This window comes from Ictidomys tridecemlineatus, chromosome X (assembly GCF_052094955.1).
Source record: "Ictidomys tridecemlineatus isolate mIctTri1 chromosome X, mIctTri1.hap1, whole genome shotgun sequence".
In the NCBI taxonomy this organism is placed as follows: Eukaryota; Metazoa; Chordata; class Mammalia; order Rodentia; family Sciuridae; genus Ictidomys; species Ictidomys tridecemlineatus.
In genome coordinates, this window is record NC_135493.1 from 99,246,266 (window position 1) to 99,264,822 (window position 18,557).

The 18,557-nt window shown below is 36.4% G+C and overlaps 1 protein-coding gene and 1 long non-coding RNA gene across 2 annotated transcripts in view; one reads left to right on the forward strand and one right to left on the reverse strand.

The window, feature by feature from the left end:
* The first annotated feature begins 1,002 nt into the window (after window positions 1-1,002).
* The window catches only part of LOC144371782 (uncharacterized), a 311,728-nt gene continuing 294,173 nt past the window's right edge, over window positions 1,003-18,557 (forward strand). The window contains exon 1 of the long non-coding RNA XR_013431894.1: window positions 1,003-1,436. This is a non-coding gene — a long non-coding RNA (uncharacterized LOC144371782). The remainder of the gene's footprint in view (window positions 1,437-18,557) is intronic.
* LOC120885400 (E3 ubiquitin-protein ligase RLIM) lies at window positions 13,677-16,306 on the reverse strand. The gene has a single exon (XM_040272573.2). It carries the CDS (start codon window positions 16,230-16,232, stop codon window positions 13,824-13,826), a length of 2,409 nt encoding a protein of 802 aa, XP_040128507.2. The 5' UTR covers window positions 16,233-16,306; the 3' UTR covers window positions 13,677-13,823.

Consider the following 18,557-nt stretch of genomic DNA (forward strand, 5'->3'; position numbering starts at 1 on the left):
GCTCTGGGTCCCAAACCTTTTGAGGACAATTAGGAGGCTACTTTGGAGATGGTGTAGCTAGAACCCAGTTTCAGAAAGCTAACAAGACAGGCCCAAGAATATCAAGGGAAACCCTAATTCTTGTTGTATTTTCTCTTTTCTCCAGATTGGGTACAGGGAAGGAAAATGAAAAAATCCCATATGTATAAGTTTTCTTTGTTCTTAAAAAAAAAAAAAGAAAAACTTTTCCTGAGGATTTCACAAATTTCCACATTCTTTCAATATCTGAGCTAACTCTAAAAAGTTCACTCTAGTCTGATGAAGATGTTCTGTGTGCTTCTTTACTGTAATTGTGCCATTTTATTTTGGGGGAAAAATCATTTTTGAACTTGATCTTTTTTTTTAACAGGTGAAATCACCCATGGTTTTGTGCAGCTAAATTTGTAGGACAATCCCCTTTCCCAAATCAGTCTTGTTTTATCTAACTAGAGGTTTTGGGTTTTTTTTTTTTTCCAATTTGTTGTTGTTGTTGTTGAGGGACACACAATATCTTTGTTTATTAATTTATTTTTTATGTGGTGCTGAGGATTGAACCAGTGCCTCACACATGTAGGCAAGTACTCTGCCATTGCACTACAGCCCCAGCCCCCTAACTAGAGGCTTTTTAATTATGCTTCCCCCCCCCTGCTCTCTTTTATTCAGAGGCTAAGTTTTTCAAGGATTGGCTCTCAAATACATTGGAAAAAAACTACTTTTACAGACACTAAAGGAAGGTATAAGTGTGGTGATGATGGGAGTAAATGTGATCCTAACAGTGGTCCACTTTATGCTTTGAACATAGCCCTTGACGCTCTGTCACTGCAACTTATTTTTAAAAGGCCATGTTTCTTTTACTTCCTCTCTCCTTGTTCCTCCCTAATCTCTCCCCCTCCCTAATCACAGGGGAAATAGTGTTGCCTGTCTTCCCTATCCTAGGCAGAGTTATCTGTCCTTGAGCACACACCCAGCACAGGAACAAAGTCTTTCAGAGCTTGGGGAAGGCACCATAAGATCTCAGAAATTACTATCTCTCAAAGTAACTAGTGAATTGCAACTCTGACAGAGAATTCTTGGAATGTAGCCTTCCAATCCTCTTTTTAAAAACCCCCTGTTCCTTAGGATTGAAGAGAATCACAGGATCTGGGACAGGAGTCCCTTGTGTTTCTGCTTTGCTAGCAAAACATTAAACATTCTTTTTTTCTTTTTCTCAAAACCATGTCCTTGTTACTGGATTGGCATTTGGGACAAGGACTAAACTTTTGCTAACAAACTTGGTACCACAGATGGAACCAGAGATCAACTCTCCTTCCAGCTTTCTTGAACAGGCCTGGCTCTCCAAGGAACCCTACTTCCATGCTGAGGATGCAAAGTGGCTGGGGAACTTGTTGAGAGCTAACTGCTGGAGAGTTAGAAGATGGGTGAGTTTGTTGTCAGTCAAACCAGAGGAGTTATTCCTGTGAGTAAAGGGAGGGACTGAGGAACTATTCCAGCAGATGCCTAAGCCCCTTTTGCTTTGGGGAACTCTTGCCTTCTCTCCATGAATGGTACAGGTTCCTCCATCTTGGTCCATTTTTTAGAAGAAGGAAACTGGACTCAGTAAATTCAAGACACTCTTGGCCATCTGGTAAGTCCCCCAGTGTCCAGGCTGAGACTCTTGATGCCACATATCTGGTTCTGCTTCACGTGAACATCTGTGGCAGCATTGGTATGGGAGTCATGGTTAAGAAGGACTCGAGAACCTAGGGATATGTACTCCCTTCTGGTCTGTTCTAGGTTTTCATCTGTTTGTTGGCCTTGGATTTGGGAACTACCTCTAGTTGTCTGTGTTTTTTTTTTTTTTTTGTATCTGTTACTGCCTCTGTTAAGAGATGGGCAATACTGTGTTGATTCTACAGAAAGATCTTGCCTGGTCTGTTTTAAAGGTTCCCATCTGTTGGCCAAGGATTTGGGAATCCTCTTTGGTTTTCTGTCTCTGTGTTTATTTTTTGTACAATCTTGTAGCTGGAATTGGTCTGTCAAGGGTAAGGTAAGTGGGAGAAAGGGCCATGTATAGGTCTAAGCCTGACTAAGAAAAAGATAATGTTTAACTATAAGGCTCTGGTCTTTGAATAGTTTTTCTGGATTATTATACAATCTTGCAATTGGAGTTGGTCTGTCTGGGTAATGTAAGTAGAACAAATTCTGTATAGGCAGGTTTGTCTGTTTTAAAGGTTTCCACCTGTCAGCCATGGGTTCAAGGGTTATTTCTGGTTGTCTGTTTCTTTTTTCTTTTTTGTATCTCCTACTGACCCTTTAATATATGGGGCATGCTACATTGATCTTACCCATGGTCTCTTGGGAAGAAAGATCTTGGCAGAATGGGTCACTTATAGGGATAAACCTGACTAAGAGAAAGATGTAGCCTTTAAATGGTTTTTATGGATTATTACAGTCTTGAGATTGGAATTGGTCTGTCAAGAGGTAAAGTATATGGAAGAGATTCTGTATGTATAGGCATAGAAAGCAGTGTAGTATCTATTTTTTTTTTCATTTGCTAAGGCTTGCTTTGTGGTATAACATATGGTCTATTTTAGAGAAGGATCCATGTGCTGCTGAGAAAAAAAGTGTATTCACTTGTTGATTGAATGAAATATTCTATATATATCTGTTAAGTCTAAATTATTGATTGTATTATTGAGTTCTATGGTTTCTTTGTTTAGTTTTTGTTTGGAAGATCTGTCCAGTGGTGAGAGAGGTATGTTAAGGTCACCCAGTATTATTATGTCATGGTCTATTTGATTCTTGAAATTGAGAAGGGTTTGTTGGATGTACATGGATGGTCCATTGTTTGGGGCAAAGATATTTATGATGGTTATATCTTGTTGATGTATGATTCCCTTAAGCAGTATGAGATGACCTATATTGAATTAAATGATACATCATTAACATTAATTTTGCTATTTTTCTTCTTTTACTACAGCAAGTAGAAATTTTCAGTTGAATATATGGCTCATGTCCAACTACTGGTCAGTGATGTATACTGGCAGTGGCTCTGAAATTCCAATCTTTTAATCATGGTTTTTCTCTCCTGCGGCCAGCCCCTACCCACCAGCCACTAGTCATCTCTATAGTATATAAAGACATTTTTATCACTCTGGAGATTCCAAGGGTTTTAGGAGCTGTGTTCCAAGAACTGGGGATAAAATAAATATATATTGATCAAATTCACCATATATAATCCCTTTAATGTGCTGTTGAATTTTGCTTGCTAGCTGTACTTTAGTCTATCTTTGCATGTTCCACTTTGTTCTTGATCTCCCCACTTCAAATCATCTCCCCTTCCTGACTGCCAACCCTGTTAGCTTCAGTGCCAGCATGTAATAAGCTAAAAAATCTAAAACTCTGGAAGAAATGGATTGTCTTCCAGTAAAATATTGATTTAATTGATTGAACCAGAATTAATTCGAGAGTGAAAACCAAAACACAATCACTATTCATTGGAGGCAATAGATATGAGTCTTAATATTATGCGATATTAATTAGGGAAGATCTGAGGATCAGTACATATATTTTAGAATCAATAGAGAGTTAATATATACTAAAAATAAAAATAAACATGACTTTTTCTGATTTCCAGATAAGGAATTATCTTTTAGGAATATGAGATGAGGGAAACAATGAAAACACTGAGAGATTTAACAATGTACTATATTATTTATAACTATTGTGGAAACTGTTTTTTTTTTTTTTTTTGGTACCAGGGATTGAACCACTGAGCCACATCCCCAGCCGTATTTTGTATTTTTATTAGAGATAGGGTCTCACTGAGTTGCTTAGTGCCTTGCTGTTGCTGAGGCTGCTTTGAACTTGTGATCCTCCTGCCTCAGCCTTCCCAGCCTCTGGGATTACAGGCATGTGCCAATGTGCCCTGCTCTAAGTGGAAACTTTTTGACAGCTAGAACAATAAATGCATATTATCTATAAGTCTGTAGATGCATAATGTATAGATATATGTTTAAGATTGGGGGCTGGGGATATAGCTTAGTTGGTAGAGTGCTTGCCTCACATGCACAAAGCCCTAGGTTTAACCCCCAGCACCACACACACACACACACACACACACACACACACACACACACCCCAAAGATTGATATATCATACAAAATAAGAAAAGCCATCACACCATATGAAAAGACAGCAAATAACAACCAGGCAATTCACCAACTCCAATAGTGATATGACAAACTAATTTAGCCTCATTGCTAATCAAATAAATTAAAATTAAAGCAATAAATATCTTTGCCTATCATTTTGACCAAGGGCTATTTCTTTCTTGATAATGAATTATTTTGAGGTTTTTTGTTTGTGATACTAAAAGGCATTGTTGGTAATAATATACTTGGTAATGCTGGCCAATTGTTAGAATATAAATCACCACATTTCTTGACATTTTGGCTTTGTAAATCAACAAACTTAAAATGATTTATAGGCGTTAACTGGGGGATTTTTATATCTATAAATTTATTTTAAGAGTTTATGTAAATATATCCACAAAATTTTTTCGATGTTACTAAAGATAACAAAAGTAGGCAAACATGAAATGTTCAACAGTATTCTAATTTCTAATAAATTATGTTTAATAGCCGTATGCAATGCTGGAATGAGGCTTTTATTAAAAATCTTTTTAAATAGAGGTTTTGAACTTTTACAATATAACTCTTTTTTTTAAATTAATTTTTTTAGTTTTTGGCGGACACAACAACTTTGTTTGTATGTGGTGCTGAGGATCGAACCCTGGCCGCAGGCATGCCAGGAGAGCGTGCTACCACTTGAGCCACATCCCCAGCCCCTACAATATAACTCTTTACACTACAGAAACTTCTTTAAATGAATCTAACCATAGTCTTCTGGAAATATTCTCTTACTGGCTTTTATGATACCACATTTTGTGACTTTTTGTTTTTTTAGTTGTAGTTGGACAGATTACATTTATTTTATTTATTTATTTTTATGTGGTGCTGAGGATTGAACCCAGGCCCTTGTATGCATGTGATAGGCGCTGCTCTATCGCTGAGCTGCAACCCCAGCCCTTTTTGACTATTTTTTTACCACTGTTTTTTCCTCTGCCTTGGTTATCTTTGCCCTCTCCTCTCCTTCTTTCCACGTTGTAATAGCTCTGGTTCTAAGGGGTTCTATCTACTTCCTTCCTATTGCCATACTTTTATAGGTAATATCTTATACTTCTTTGACTTCAATTATCATTTCTATTATAATTTTAGGAACTTGATATTTCATAATAACTAGATAGATAGACATTGCCACTAACAGAGATCCCAAGTGAATTATAATCTACCTGTCTACTGTGACAAGACAGATATACTGCATTTTGTTTTTATCAATGAAGCCTCCCACCATCTACTCAGTCACCAAACCATCAATTTCAGATTGTCTTTAAATCATCCCAAGCAGTCACCAATGTTGTTTCTGCTCCTTTAATATTTCTTGAAGCTGTATATATACCCATATCAACTGCCCTAGCCTTATATTTTTTTCATCCATGTAATGACACAATTCTGTAATTTTGACAGTTAGCTTTGCTATTATGCACATTGCTGGTAGTATGGTGATTTTAAATATATTTTTTTCATTATTTCTATTACTAACATATATTGACTGTACTTTGCTTAGATTATATAATTCAACTCATTTTTTTTCTCCCTTGCAGTGCTAAGGATCAAATCTGAGTCCTTGCTCATGCTAGGCTAGCACTTTTCCAAGCTAAATTCCCGTGTCCCCAGTTGAACTCATCATTATGATAGTTAAGGCCACTTTTTACTGCTCTTTATCTTATACTAAAGTACTCTGGTCTTCTCTTCTACTACAGAGAATGATTCAGTTAAATTCAGTTTCAGTTTTCAATTAAATAACAATTCAGTTAAAATATTGCTTATTAAATATTTCTAAATTTTCTATGCTTTTATACACCTCTACTGTTGCATATGTTGCTTACTTGGCTTGGAATGACATCATTCCCTTGGCTTGTTGCTGCTAGTCCTGCAAGATAGAATTTACATGTCACTTAGCTTTAGAGAGTTTAACTTTTTATTATCTTGCATTGCTTCCCCTAGATTGTTCCATAATGCCATGTGTCTGAATCTCTATTAGAACATCTGTCTCAGAGATAGTTGTCATGTTTATGACAACTACTCTCTTTACAATTCAATACATTTTGCAATGGTAAGTACTGTACTTTTTCTTATCTTTTTAAATTTTTTTAGTTGATGATGGATGTTTATTTTACTCATTTATTTATATGTGGTGCTGAGGATTGAACCCAGTGCCTCACACATGTGAGGCAGGCACTCTACCTCTGAGCCAAAACCCTTGCCCAGCACTGCACTTCTTAACTCTAACAGGAGTACCCAACACAGACTTGGCACATTACAGTTTACTACATATGTGTTTAAATGCACAAATTAATAGTTTGAAAAAGATAGCCATGTTAAAATTAAGTTTTCTTTGGAGAATAAAGGATGAAAAATAAGGATATATGCTGACATCAGTGCAAATTCTGAAACAGAGCCAAGAACTTTCTGGTAAATTTGTTGTTCATTTGATATGTTTTAATTGAGTATATACTATATATCAGAAACTGTGTTAGTCTTTAGAATTGTAGTACAAGTTGAGTATCCTTTATTCAAAATTGTCAGGACTAGATGTGTTTCACATTAATGTGTGTGTGTATGTGTGTGTGTGTGTGTGTTTATTTTGGAATATTTTTATGTATCTTGGGCAATGGACTCAAATCTAAAGATAAAATTCATTTATACTTTACACATACAGCTTAATGGTATTTTTTTTTTGGTACTGATAACTGAACCCAGGGCCTCTTAACTACTGAGCACATCCTCAGCCCTTTTATATATTTTATTAGAAACAAGGTCTCACTGAGTTTCTTATGGTCTCACTAAGTTGCTGAGGCTGGCTTTGAACTCACAATCCTCTTGCCTTAGCTTCCTGAGCTGCTGGGCTTACAGAGGTGCTCCACTGCTCTCGGCTCTAAAGGTAATTATTTTAAAAATATTTTTAAGTTGTAGATGGACTCATACCTTTAATTAATTAATTTATTTTTATGTGGTGCTGAGGATCAAACCCCGTGCCTCACACACGCCATTGAGCCCCAACCCTGAAGGTAATTTTATGGGATATTTTTTGTATACCTGCATTTTGACTGTGACTCATAACATAATATCAAGTGTAGAATTTTTCATTTTCACAAGCACATTTCATGCTGTGGATTTAAATTGATATACTGTCATAAAAAGAAAGATCAGGGGGCTCTGGGTAGGTGGTGGAACACTTGCCTGGCATGTGTGGGGCACTGGGTTCCATCCTCAGCACCACATAAAAGTGAATAAGTAAGGTAAAGGTGTTGTGTCTATCTACAAATAAAAAAATTTAAAAAGAAAAAAAAAGAAAGATCAGGTGGTACTTGGAAGGTTCAGATATAAATATTCCCAAATTTGATATTTGGAAAGACACATATACAGGAATCTGACTTGGCAGATCATAATACCCTGCAATTACATTGATACAAAAGATCATGGATATAAAATTCGAAAGCCAGGATATTAGATTTAGTTCATGATACAAGGAGCATACACTGATATGATGATGTGAAGTTAGAGAGGTAATATATTAGTGGAATTTCAGACAGAAAGGATATGTTTTTGTTGGAATGTCAATACTAGGATTTAGGTAGGAATTTGTTCTAGGGGGAGATGGTACTCAAAGGTTAAGAATTGCATTTTCTGCAGTACCAAGAATGTAATAAGGTCGTAGAAAACCTACAACCTAGACATTCAACCATTTGCTCATCTAGTACACATTATAATACTTGGCTGGACACAGGATAGATCCTAGATGGAGAAGTCTTATTAGTTGTATTAGTTTTTCATAGGTGCATAAGAAATTACCACAAATTTAGTGGCTTAAAATGACATCCATTTATGAGTTCACAGTTCTATAGGTCAGACTAGGTTTTCTCTTCAAGAAATTATAGGCCTGGAATCAGTGGTGTTCTTATGTGTAGGAATATCTAAGGAAATATCTGTCTCCAAGCTCATTTCCATAAGTGGTAGAATTCAGCTCTTTGCAGTGATAGAACCAAGGTCCCTGTTGGTAGAGTTTGCTCTCAGCTCTCAAAGTCTACTCTCAAACTTTGTTGTGCAGCACCCATCATCAAAGGCAGCAGTCATTCTCACTTGCCTTTCAAATCTCTTTTACAAAAGGATGTCTTTTTTTTTTTTTTAATTACACTTTTTTTAGGGGAGATAAATATGGATTCATATGCAATTGTAAGAACAAATGCAGAGAAATCTTGTTTATTCTTTATGAGATCTCCCTAAATGATAAAATCTTGCAAAATCATAGTATCATAGCAGGATATTTACATTGTTACAGTTTTTGAGAAATTGATGCATTTATTTTAAGTTAATGATTTATGAGTGAATTTTTTTTTTTTTTTTTGGTATGGAGGATTGAATCAAGGAATACTTTACCACTGTGCTACATCCTCAGCTTTGAGACAGGGTCTCACAAGTTGCTGAGTCTGGCCTCAAACTTATGATCCTCCTACCTCAGCCTCCTGAATCATGGGATTGCAGACTTGTACCACAACACCTAGCAAGTGCAACTGTTTTTTTGTTTGTTGTTCAAGTATTTCTTTATATGTATTTTCTATTTTGTCAGTTTTGTTAGTTTATCAAGTTTATTAAATTTTTCATAACCAGATTTTTGTTTCATTTTTGTTTTTTTTCTTTTAGATATCAGTGATTTATTATCTTTGTTTCTTCTGTTGTGCTTGCTTTATTTTGCTCATTTTTTTTCCTAAGGAGGTAAGAAACTAAGATTATTGATTTGAAACCTTTCCTTTTTCTAATATAAAGATTTCATCCAATAAAATTTCTGAAAAAATTGCTATAGCTGCATTACATAGACTATGGTACTCTGGAGTTTCATTTTCATTCAGTTCTCTATAGCTTTTAACTTAATGTGTAATTTTTTTCTTTGTCCTAGAGATTACTTAGGTGAGTGCTATTTAATTTTTCATCTCTGTAAATTTTCCTACTGTCTTTCTGTTGATTTCTAGTTTGATTCAATTATGGTCAGATAATGTATGCATTCAGTTAGTTTATGGTCGTGGAGATTTGCTTATGATCAAAGATACATTTTGTCTTGGTGATGTTCCATGGATGCTCGAGAAAAATGTGTATTCTACTCTTGGGTTCAAGTATTCTACATGTATTTTAGATTATGTTGTTTGTACTGTCCTTGGTGATTTTCTGTCTAGTTGTTCTATCATCTTGAAAAGAGTATTTATGACCCAAATACAGCTTTGTCTATTTCTATATTCACTATTAGTTTTGCAGCAAATATTTCAAGACCCTGTTATTTGGCACATATACTTAAGATTTTATTTTTTTTAGTGTCTTCCTAGTGGTATGATCTCTTTATTTTTATGTACTGTCTGCCTCTGGTAATATTTTTTTGCTCTGATATTTATGTTGATATTTCTATAGTCATTCTTGATTTTGTTCTCAAATTGTTTTTATTAAAAACTCCACTGTGTATCCTTTTTTATGTCTTTTTACATCCAACTTACCTATGCTATTAAATTTCAAGTGTGCTTCTTATAAATGGAATATATTATGGTTATTTTTTATCCACTCTGCACATTTCTTTCTGTCTTTTAATTTCAAATTACGCTATATGTTGACATTTTAGTACTAAGTATTTTTATTTACTTATTTTTCTAGTTTGAGCTTTGGTTTCTCTGTTTCTTTGTTTTCTTCTTTTGCCTTCCTATCCATGCTTGAACATATTTAGCACTCCTTTATTTCTGTTGTTTTGGGGTATATTATTTGGTTTTTATTCTTTACTAGTTTCTTTGAATATTGCAATATGTATATATGACTTAACACTGTGTAATGGGATCGATTTCTTTACCACTTTGAAATATGGAAACCTTGTTTCCATGTAGGGATCTTTACTGTCTTAACTTTTAAATATTTGATTGAATACACCGAATACCACTTGGTATTTTAACATTTGATTTACAAAACTTATGAGGAAAATATTTTTCTTTGTCTGAATCTAAGATATTTTTCCTTTGCTTTTTGTTTTTAGAATTTAATTATGGTATGTATTGCTGGGGATTTCTTAGGGTGTATTCTATTTAGGGTTTGCTTACCTTTTTTAATCTGTTGAGATTCAGTCTTTTGCCACAGTTGGGAAGTTTCAGCCATTTTTCTTCTCTCTTCCTGGTACTCTCTACAGAGTTTATGTTTTCTGATACTTAATATTTCTGAGGCTCTTGTTTATTTCATTTTTTCAGTTTATTGTCTTTCTGTTGTTTGCATTAGGTAAATTCTAATGATGTGTCTGTCCTCAAGTTCATTGTTCTAGCCTCTGTCATCACTATTTTACTATTGAGCTTATCCAGTGAGTCACTTAGTTATATGTTTTCTTCATTCTACAATTCCTATTTGATTTTTTATAACCCCCATTTCTTTTCTACCCCACAGGTCTTTTAGGATAAATGAAATAACAAATATACTTCATCTTTAGAAGTAATGAGAAGGTGACAAACCCTTAGAACTCAAATACTTTCTTTTCACAAGAGAGCCCCCAAGGAAGATACTAGGAAAGGTCTTCCTAGGGAATTATATTTCTAGAACTCATTTCCCTATGTTTAACCGTCAAGACAATTAGAGTCCCTGAACCCATGGTTCAACTGGGTCCCAAACCAGCTCTTGCTGTTAACGAAACTTGGCATTGTTCACATTATGCTGTTATGATGTTGCAGGCATGCAGAATGCCAGAGTTATGGGGTCATATAGGAGGATTCCAGTGAGATTTCAAAGGAATGCCTGGAAGGCCAAGCAATATGTGACAGGATTGTGGTCCCTGCAAGTAGTTCCTGAGTGGGTAATGTATGAAACTATGAGAGTGAAGCCAAAGCTGCAGTGTAGAACTCAAGAATTTAGAGGTGCCAGAAACATGGAATGCCTGCCTAGGGAAGCTGTAGGCAGTGAGTAGAGGCAGCCCAGGAGAGTTGCCGAGTGGGCTGCCACAAATGAGGTCATACAGGTGGGACTGTCCAAGTCCTTTGTAGCTCATATTATGCCAGTGTCTGTGCCAAATGCTGTAATTGGAGCTACAGGAATTAATGTTTGCTTTGCTGAGCTTCAGTTTTGTTTCAATATCTCATTATTTTCCCATTATTCAATTTTGGAATGGGGATGTTTAACCTGTGCTGATTTAATGTTTGCCCTGCTGGATTTTAGTCTTTCTTTGGTTCATTCCTCCTTATTATTTTCCTGTTTTTCCATTTTGGAATGGGAATTACTCTGTGCTATTGGATTTTGTAAACATGTAACTTGTTTTTTGGGTTTTACAGGGGCATACAGCTGAGTTTGCCTTGAGTCTCAAAGAATACTTTGTAGTTGGACTTTTGAGCAATGCTGGAACAGATAAAACTTTGGGAACTGTTAAATTGATTAAATGCATTCATATTATGAGGTGGATATTAGTTCTTAGGACTGGGGAATGGAATGCTGTAGTTTAGATCTTCAGTGTCCCTGAAAGATTCATGTATTAAAAGTTGGTCTTCAACCCATGGTGCTTTGGGGAGGTGGTGGACCCTTTAGCATGTGGGATCTGGTGGAAATAAGTTATATCATTGGAGGTGTATCCTTGAAGGGATATTGGAATGTTTATTCCTGCCTCTCTCTTTACTTCCTTGCGCATTAGACCTCCTTTGCCACATGCGCTCACTGTGATGAACTATGCTGCCACAGGCCCAAAACAACAGGGCCAAACAGCCATGGACTGAAACCTCTGAAACCTTCAGTTAAAGAAAACATTTCCCTCAAGTTGATTATCTCAGGTATTTAATCACAATAATGGGAAACTAGAATAGGAACTATCAACAGAAGATCAGAAGGCATGAGGAAATTAAAATGTCAAGACAAATATTTCTCCAGTCTCACACTTTCAATCTTTATAGATTGATGATGGCTGATTTGTTTATCTAAAGGCATCTATCTAAGCTCTTGTTGGGTGACTCTCTACTACATATACTAGATATTGAGTTAGGAAAAAACTGCCTCTCTCTGTCCCTTTAAGTCTGGTGAATAACACTGGTTTCTTACAGTTGCTACCCTCAGGGTACCTCATCATGTCTTCATTCTTTACACGTTTTACTAAGTATTCCCTTGATTAAATGCCATTCTATCACCGTTTTCAAGTGTGATGTCTATTTCTGGCTAGGGCCCTAACTGAAACAGAGCTAGCAGGGAGTAGGAAAAACTTTAAGGTTGTGTGAGGGAGTGGGATTAACTACTGAGTATAAAGGAAGTGAAGGGTTTTGAGGCTTTTTAAATCATGCTATTAATGCACTTTCACTTCTTTATGTCAGTATGCCAGTGACTACAACAGATGTTACATTGCTTCTTAATTATTTTGGTTTGGTTGTTATTTGTTTGCATGCAGAAGGATAGGGCCATGAGGTGTTTGGGATTCATATGATTAGATAAGACTGTTGGGATTTGTTTGGAACTTACCATGGTAAGACACTTCTCTTGAAATCAGAAATAGCCCAACTCAATGAACTTGCTATGATTCTATTGAAATTGAACTTACCATGTTGTGGAATTGTTCTTTATTGTCGGGTAAGACACCTGTGTTAGTGATATTTTCCTAACAGTGATCTTTTAAGATATCTGGCCCAAACAACTTTAAAGAGGAAAGATTTATCTTGGCTCACAGTTTCAGAGGTTTCAATTCATGGTGAGATGACTCCAGTGCTTTAGGCCTGAGGTGAGGCAGAATATCAAGGGCATGGTGGAGGGAAACTACTCAGCTCATGGCAGCTAGAAAGCAGGAAGGGTGGGAAACAATGAGTTTGGGACAAGATATATCTCTAAAGGCATACTCCCATTCACCTGCTTCCTCCAACCATGTTCCACCTGCCTACAGTTGCCACCACCTTACTGTAGTCCAGCTATCAATGGATTATTCCACCAAATAGGTCAGAAAACTCAGTATCCAATTTCTTCCCCAAAGCTCCACCTCTGAGAATTGCTGTGTCAGTGACTAAGCTCTCAATACATGAATTTTTGGGACACATTCTGTCCCTGGCATATCAAAACTCATGCCCATCTCACAGTGCAAAATTCAGTCTACCTCTTAAAGAGTCCTCATAGTCTTAACAGTTCCAGCACTACTCAAAAGTCTAAATCCAAAGTCTACCCTGAGACTCAAGGCAAACTATTAGCTGTGAGCCCTCGTCAAAATTGAAAAGATAATTTATATGCTTCTAAAGTACAATGGTACATAGCAAACATTCCCATAACTTACTCCTTCCAACCATATCCTGCCTGCCTATAGTTTCCACTACCTCCTAGTAGTACATTGTTATCAATAGATTAATCCATTGAACAGGTCAGAGCCTTCAGGATCTGATTACTTCATAAAAGCACCACCTTTGGACATTGCTGCATTCAGCACCAGGCTTTCAACATATGCACTTCTGGGAGACAGGTACAAATCATAGTACCACCTGCTTCAAGTTGTTAATGTTTTCTTTTATTCTCAAACAGAGAGAGTGGAAAGCAAATTGTTCCTTACAGAACCAAGCAAATTGTTCCTTACAGAACCAAAGATTCAATTCAGGTGGTTATTTTAAACATTGCTCCAAAAGTGAACATGAAACTAGTGACTGTCCATCACTTTAACAGTTTATATAGCTGAATATTCAGATCTCAACTAGTATTTTTTCTGCCATCAGAATCTGTTAGTTCTCTGCGACAAACAGGACAAGTAGAGTTCTCAGACAGCCAGCGATCGATGCAGTGGATATGATATTCGTGGGAGCAAGGTAGTATGCGGATCTTGTTGCTTTCTCTAAATTCTGTAAGGCAAATACTACAGGCTTTTAATGCATCATCCTTTCCAACGTTTCTTACTGCGAAGTCATCAATCTGTTGTTTGGTAAGTCCTGTAGGCTGGTTATGATCTTCATTTAAGATGAAAAACTGAGCTAGGAAGGGCCAAGAGTCACTTTCATCAGATGTTGCTGGTGTTGTCCGTTGACTTTCTTGCCTGGGTTGTGATGGTGAACTTGATGATACATTTATTGCATTATTGCCTTCAAATATCACTGAGATAATTTCTGAATCATCATTACTGGAGCCGGAACTGGATGTAAGAAAGGGACTGGAACTAGACAAGTAGCTGCTGCTTGAACTGGAAATTGCTGGGGAACTTGAACGAGAATCACAGCTAGGATCTGAGTTAGAACTAGAAATAATACTGTCACAAGAATCATCTCTTTCATTCTGTGACTCTTCCTTTTCCATGTGTTGACTTAGGAGTGAGCTGCTAGGCTCTAATTGATTGTCACTGTCCAAGAGGTCACTTGATTCATCAAATTCTGTCATATGCCATAATGTTGTCTCATTTGCAATAGGTGCAGGTATTCGAATGGTATTAACAGAAAATCTCATACTTTCCTGCTCAGAATGTGAAAACCTACTTCTGAATTCTTCCTGATAATTTTCTAAAGTGACAGTGTTGTTTGGTGTCTCAGGTATTAACTGAATTCTACTAGCTATGCTATCTCTCAGCAAAAATTCTCTAGGATGATCATCAAAAAGTGTGGTTGGATTTCTTGGTCTAAATCCCTCAGATTCATTGTCACTGGCTGTGTCTGAAGAATTTTCTTCTAGAAAGGCATTCCTTATTGCAGAAGCTGAAAAAAGATCCTGACTTTGCAATCCAGGTCTGGTTATTTGCCCTCTCAATGCCCCATTCTGCTGAATTCTAGCATATATCTCTGGCTCATTTATCTGAATACACTCAAAAATCTCAGGTGATGTACAATAATGAAATCTCATCAACATTTCATGCTGTCTATTTGGAGGTGAACTACTTTCAATTCTTGGTCTAGTTCTCCAAGTTTCTGGGCTTCTGCTTCTGGATCTTCTCTGACCTCTGGTAGATGGCATTTCCACGAATGTTTCAGTTGCACTTCCATCTGATATAGAAGCCCTTGTAACTATTGAGTCGGGTGGATTTTCCACTTCTCTCTCTCTGTTTTCTAGTGTGATTGGATTTCTTGGTCTGAATCCCTCAGACTCATTGTCATTGGTTGTATTTGGAGAATAGTCTTCTGGAAATGCATTCCCTGTTGCAGAAGCTGAAGGAAGATCCTGACTTTGCAATTCAGGTCTGGTTATTTGCCCTCTCAATGCCCCATTCTGCTGAATTCTAGCATATATCTCTGGCTCATTTACCTGAATACACTCAAAAATCTCAGGTGATGTACAGTAATGAAATCTCATTACCATTTCATGCTGTCTATTTGGGGATAAACTACTTTCAATTCTTGGTCTGGTTCTCCGAGTTTCTGGGCTTCTGCTTCTTGATCTTCTCTGACTTCTGGTAGGTGGGACCTCCATGATTGCTTCAGTCACACTTCCATCTGATATAGAAGACCTTGTTACTGTTGACTGTGGTGGATTTTCCAATTGTCTCTCTCTGTTTTTGCATGTGGTTGGATTTCTTGGTCTGAATCCCTCAGATTCGTTGTTGCTGGCTGTATCTGAAAAATATTCTTCTGGAAAGGCATTCTCTGTTGCAGAAGCTGAAAGAAGATCCTGACTTCGCAATTCAGGTCTGGTTATCTGTCCTCTCAACTCCCCACTCTGCTGAATCCTAGCAAATATCTCAGGCTCATTTATCTGAATATGTTCAAAAATCTCAGGTGATGAACAGCAATGAAATCTCATTACCATTTCATGCTGTCTATATGGGGGTGAACTCCTTTCAATTCTTGGTCTGGTTCTCCGTATTTCTGGGCTTCTGCTTCTTGATCTTCTCTGATCTCTGGTAGGTGGGACCTCCATAAAGGCTTCAGTTGCATTTTCTTCGGATCTAGATGAACTTGTTTCTGTTGACTCTGATAGTGGATTTTCCCCTTGCCTCTGACTGTTTTCTGTATATTCTCTTTCAAGAAGTCTTACAAAGGTTAAATGTCCAGTCTCTTGATCTGGGCTTCTATTAAGAAGGTTAAAGTTCATTCCTCCACTACATCCAAAATCACTACTGCTTGAATTACTTGAACTTGTTGATGTCCAAGATTGATTATCTCCTTGCTCCCTTTCTGTCATATTTTCAGTTTGTCTAAAAGTGGTAATCCACTCTACTATAGAATCATCACTAGATACATTCTCTGAAGAGTTTCCTTCACCTGTTACCATAAAAAGGGGAGGAAGTCAGAAAGGAACTACTAAAATTGAAATCATCATAAAATAGTACCCTGAAACTTTGTTTCAGAAAAATAACAAAAAATGAGAGCTTAAAGATTCACATTTTAGGGGCTGGCAATATAATTCAGTTGGTAGAGTGCTTGCCTCACATGTACAAGGCTCTGAGTTCAATCCCCAGCACCACACAAAAAAATTCGTATTTAGAGAGTTAATACTTTTATACACAATATAGTCTAGATTTATAATAAAGGCAAGTTAGTCTCAATTACATTTGAAACAACTGAGGTAATCCTAGATAAATTCAGGTATTTTTTTAAAGGGATCTGAGGATGTCTATTTTTGATATCATCATATACAGAACCTCACATTGCACTGTGAAGAGTATAGAACAACACATTGTCTTCAGTCCTCTGTCAAGATAATAATACAATCAAACAAGATAAACACCAGTGAAGAAGATTCAGTGATAATATTAGTTCAATTTATATTATTGTCCAATTTTCATTAATCTAAAACACTACTTCTTCTAGGCTCTTGAAATGCTTTTTATAACATAGATTGTTTTAAAGTGTAAGATGATGATAGACAATGGCAAAATTAAACAAGGTTTATATGTTTAAAATAATTTCAATAATTCTTAATTTTTCTATGATATAGAATTGCCATGAAATTGAAAGCTGGGCTTGGTAGCACAAGCCTGTAATCCCAGAGGCTCAGGATGTTGAGGCAGGAGGATCCCAAGTTCAAAGATGGCTTCAACAATTTAGCAAGGCTCTAAGCAACTCAGTGAGACCTGGTCTCTAAATAAAATATAAAAAAGGGTGGGGATGTGGCACAGTAGTTAAGCACCCCTGGGTTCAATCACTGTTTTTTTTTTTTAAATATATGGAACCTAACACAAAACATGTAAAGTCATGCTCAAGAATCAAACCATTATTGTAGACTCTTAATTGAGTACATATAAAGCTATATTTGACAAGTAAATTATTATAGTGTCTCTTTTTTAGATAGTAAAATTCCCTGTTTCATATTTGGGAAGAAATGAGTCCTGAGGATATAGCCAGGTTTTTCAACCTTGACATTTGGAGCTGGATGACTATTTCAAGGAGCTGTCCTGTGCATTTCAGAGGTTATTGGCCAGAATTCCTGGCCGCTCCCCAATTGTTGAAAGTAATGTCCCCCATCCTATTTCCAGTTGTGATAACCAACAAATTTTCTCAGAAATTTCCAAATGTCCTCTGTAGAGAGGCAAAATTTATAGATGTGATATTATTTTTTTGCTAGTTAAGAAATCACATCTGGGGCTGGGGTTGTGGCTCAGTGGTAGAGCGCTCACCTAGCACCCATGAGGCCCTGGGTTGGATTCTCAGCACCACATATAAATAAATAAAATAAAGGAATTGTGTCCAACTACAACTAAGAAATAAATATTAAAAAAAAGAAATCACATCTGACTTCTCAAAATGAGAAATACAAATGGCCAATATATGAAAAAGATACAATATCATTAGTCATCAGGGAAATGCAAATCAAAACTACAATGAGATATCTTACCCCATTTAGAATAGCTATTATCAAAATATAAATGCTGGCGAGTATGTAGAGACAGAGGAACTCCTATACAGTGTTGGTGGGAATGTGAATTAAGGATAGTCATTATGAAGGAGAGTACGAAGATTCCTTAAAAATATGAAAATACTTCTACCACAAGAGCCAGCTATCTCATTTCTGAGTATATATCTAAAAGAAATAAAATAAGCATACCAAAGAGATAGTTGCATTCCCATATTAACTGTAGCACTATTCACAATAGCTAAGATACAGAATCATCCTATTTTCACATCAACAGTTGGGTATAAAAGAATGTGGTGTAAACACAATGGAGTCTTTTCACCCAAAAAGAAGAATGGAATCCTGTCATTCATACTAAAATGGATGGAACTGGAGGACATTATGTTAAGAGAAATAAGACAGATACAGAACAAGTACCACAAGTACCATATGTGGAAGCTATAAAAGGATGACCTGAATGTAGACAGTGATTAATAGAGTTGTGCAAGATGTATGTGCAAGAGGGTGGACAATGGTTGTTGGATCTGATCTGTGTACTTACTATGTATGCAAGTGTGAAACTATCACACTGAACACAATTAGTAAAATTAATACAGTTAAGCAAAAGAAAAAAACATTCGTCTCTATAGAATAATTAAGAAGAATAAAGCATTT